Consider the following 3522-nt stretch of genomic DNA (forward strand, 5'->3'; position numbering starts at 1 on the left):
CTCCATACAGGGAGATGCTGCTGCTAGCTCACCATCAGTAAGTGACATCCTTGGGTTTGTTTATTTCTGTTTGTTCATTTGTTTGTTTTTTACAGTATTTAAGATGAACTGGGATCACAGACTTTCTGGTAATTCCAGTTAGGTTGATGAACACGGATCCATTTCAATAATCTGACCTGCTCTTCTTGAGGTCTTTGGTATTTTGGCAGGTCACCTACAGCCAGGGGTAGAGTTTGTGACTACATAATTAACTTAAAATTTGAATTAAAAACGTTTTCACAACTGTCACTATGCTATCTTTCTTTGTCATAATGTCACAGGACTTGGGTGAGATCACATTTTCAAGAATGATTATTTATTGGGCAGTTTTGGTGAATCTCTGCAAATGATCAAACCTCCTCCTTTACTGGGAATGTTATCTTTGTACTAAGAATCTGAATGTTGGGTGTAGCTCCAGTACCAGCACTGAGCAGCTCTGGGACTTTGGGTAAACCACTGAACATTTCCAGAAATAGATCAGATTACCACAAAGGTTTCTACTTCCTCAAAAATTCTATTGAACTGTTACCTCGTGATTGACCTTATGGCTGCCATCTCTTGGTGACATTCATACATTTTCTTCATACGTGAGTCCACAAAGTTTACATATCTCCATGGAGGGGACACTTATATCCACAGGGAACAATATGGTTTTGAGTTCTGTCCTTTACTTTTCTATGTCCTCATCAGCTCATTTGAGATGACTTTCTATATGGGGTAATCACCTCATTGTGTCATTGCTCGTATCTGTCCTCATTCACTTCTCCTCTCTCACATCCACATTATGAAGCCACCCGTATCTTTGCAGCTCTCGATGCTTCCCCGGGTTGCAGGGGGTCAGAATCCATCTCCCAGATGCTTTTTCAGAGCGTCAGTGCTGCCCTGCTCTGCTACATGCAAAGCAGACGATTGTCTCAGCATTGTGGCTCAGTGAGGTCCACACTGGTTCAGCTTCTGTGCATAAGTTTCAGCAAACGCATGAAGCTTTCTGAGCCCCATTTTTGCATATGCATGATGGAAACCCTACATGTATTTTGAAAATCTGTGAATAAACATGTGTGTTCAAGTTTATTTTTCTTGGTCAACTTCCTGTTTTAGAGATGAATAAATTTCACTCCCTGGGATTTAGAAAAGGATGACCTTTGAGTTTATAGCTGCTCTGTTCTTCACACCTGAGTAATATTTTAATAAAATGTGCCAAGATTTTTATGCTAAATTTATGTCCGTTGCATGAATGTCCGTTTTCCCCTCAGCTATGCATATTTTCATGTCTCTCCAAACTGGCGTTCAGGAAGATGATGCAGCATCATCCATGGAGCAGTAGATGCTTTCAAGAAAATGGGTTTAAATTATGTTTAAAGTCTGCTAACTGATATAGTCACTCGAGGCCTTATATTCTGTACCCTCCACTCACCACAGGTGGTCTTTTTGTCCCACTCCCGGCTGCATGTGAAGATGGGACTAGTCAATGTAAGTTCTCCAGAAGTCTTTGTACTCTTGGGCTTCTCTGCACGACCCTCACTAGAACCTTTCTTCTTCATCGTTGTCTCAGGGTTTTATGTGGTGTCTATCTTGGTCAATGGCATCATCATTCTGGTTTCCTGCAAGGATGCGCACCTCCACACTCCTATGTACTTCTTTCTTGCCAACCTCTCCTTCCTGGACATTAGCTTTACCACAAGCATTGTCCCACAACTCCTGGTCAACCTCTGGGGACCACAGAAAACCATAAGCTATGAGGGTGTGTGGTCCAGTTCTATATCTCCCACTGGCTGGGGGCAACTGAATGCATCCTCCTGGCAGTCATGTCCTATGACCCGCTATGCTGCCATCTGTAGGCCACTGCATTACGCTCTCATCACGCATCCACAACTTTGCCTCAGCTTGGCCCTTGCCTCACGGCTTGGGGGTCTGACCACCGGCATGGTGGGCTCCACACTCACTATGCTCCTGCCACTCTGTGGGAACAATTGCACTGACCACTTCTTCTGTGAGATGCCCCTCATTATGCAACTGGCTTGCGTGGACACCAGCCTCAACGAGATAGAGATGTATGTGGCCAGCTTTATCTTTGTTGTCTTGCCCCTGGGTCTCATCCTGGTCTCATACAGCTACATCGCCGGGGCTGTGATGAAGATCGGGTCAGCAGAAGGACGGAGGAAGGCCTTCAACACCTGCTCTTCCCACCTGGCCATTGTGGCTCTGCTCTACGGGAGCATCATCTTTATGTATCTCCAGCCAGCCAAGAGTAACTCTCATGAAAAGGGCAAGTTCATAGCCCTCTTCTACACTGTTGTCACCCTGATGCTGAACCCCCTGATTTACATGCTCAGGAACAAGGATGTGAAGAAGGCTGTCCGGCGCATTGTGTTAGAGAACTGCTGTGGCTTTGCAGGGTCATGGGGACATATTTAGAGACTTTAGTAACTTGTGAGAGGAAAGAAAAGATTGAAAGATATGAAAATTGATTAGGGAGGCAGGATACTTGCCAATATTGCTTGAGTTCAAGGTAGGTGACAATCTGATATGAATGTGCTCATACATCATTTTCAGGACAAGGTAAAGAAAAAGTATTTTCTGTTTTATTTTTTGCTAATAATCCTATTAGTTGTTTATATTGTTATATATGTGTAATATGTATGCAGTCTTACTGTTAATTGCTTGTATAGTTATATATGTTGTTATTTTTTTAATTGTTTAGAGTAATTGCCTTTGAGATGATGATCTTTGTGAAGTTTTTTTCATTTTTTTCCCTAATATGTGTAACAACTCCACAAGGCAAATATTATTAATCTCATAAACGTTAACTAATTACAAAACTATTAAGATTTTATGTTGAGATTTAACTCTAGATCTATCTATCCATAACATATTCACCATTTTGCCTGTGACCCATTGTGATATAATAAGAAATATATATAAATTCACCCTTTGTGTCTGATGGCACAGAGTTTCTAAGACCCTTGGAATTTCCTGAGTGACTTGGGTGAGAGGTACATCTTTTGTTATTCATAATGAGGCCATTTCTATCATACCTGATTTATGCCAATGAGCCCTCAAATTTTGGCGGTCTGTGCTAACTCTGGGTGTTAGTGTCAGAATTTCATTTAATATAGGTGTCCAGAGAGTTGGAGAGTTGGTTATTGGTGGGAAAAATCTCACACATTTAGTGTTGGAAGAGTTGGGAATAAAACATTTCATACCCCTTTTGGAGGAGGAGTTGGAAAATGCAAGCATCTCAAGAGTAGAACTGTGGGGGCGCCTGGGTGGCTCAGTTGTTAAGTGTCTGCCTTCAGCTCAGGTCATGATCCCAGGGTCCCAGGATCGAGCCCCTCATCGGGCTCCCTGCTCCGTGGGAAGCCTGCTTCTCCCTCTCCCACTCCCCCTGCTTGTGTTCCCTCTCTTGTTTTATCTCTCTCTGTCAAATAAATAAATTTTTTAAAATCTTAAAAAAAAAAAAAGAGTAGAACTGCAATCAGATTT

The 3522-nt window shown here is 42.3% G+C and overlaps 1 protein-coding gene across 1 annotated transcript; it reads left to right on the forward strand.

Annotated features, from left to right (window-relative positions):
- Positions 1–1494: 1494 nt before the first annotated feature.
- On the forward strand, positions 1495–2454 carry LOC102729244 (olfactory receptor 2C3). Its single transcript, XM_031034158.2, is given in 3 exon segments — positions 1495–1774; positions 1777–1856; positions 1858–2454. Coding segments are annotated over 3 exon segments (957 nt in total).
- The last annotated feature ends 1068 nt before the right edge of the window (positions 2455–3522 follow it).

Source organism: Leptonychotes weddellii, chromosome 7, assembly GCF_054177405.1.
Source record: "Leptonychotes weddellii isolate Sample4059 chromosome 7, ASM5417740v2, whole genome shotgun sequence".
Lineage (NCBI taxonomy): Eukaryota > Metazoa > Chordata > Mammalia > Carnivora > Phocidae > Leptonychotes > Leptonychotes weddellii.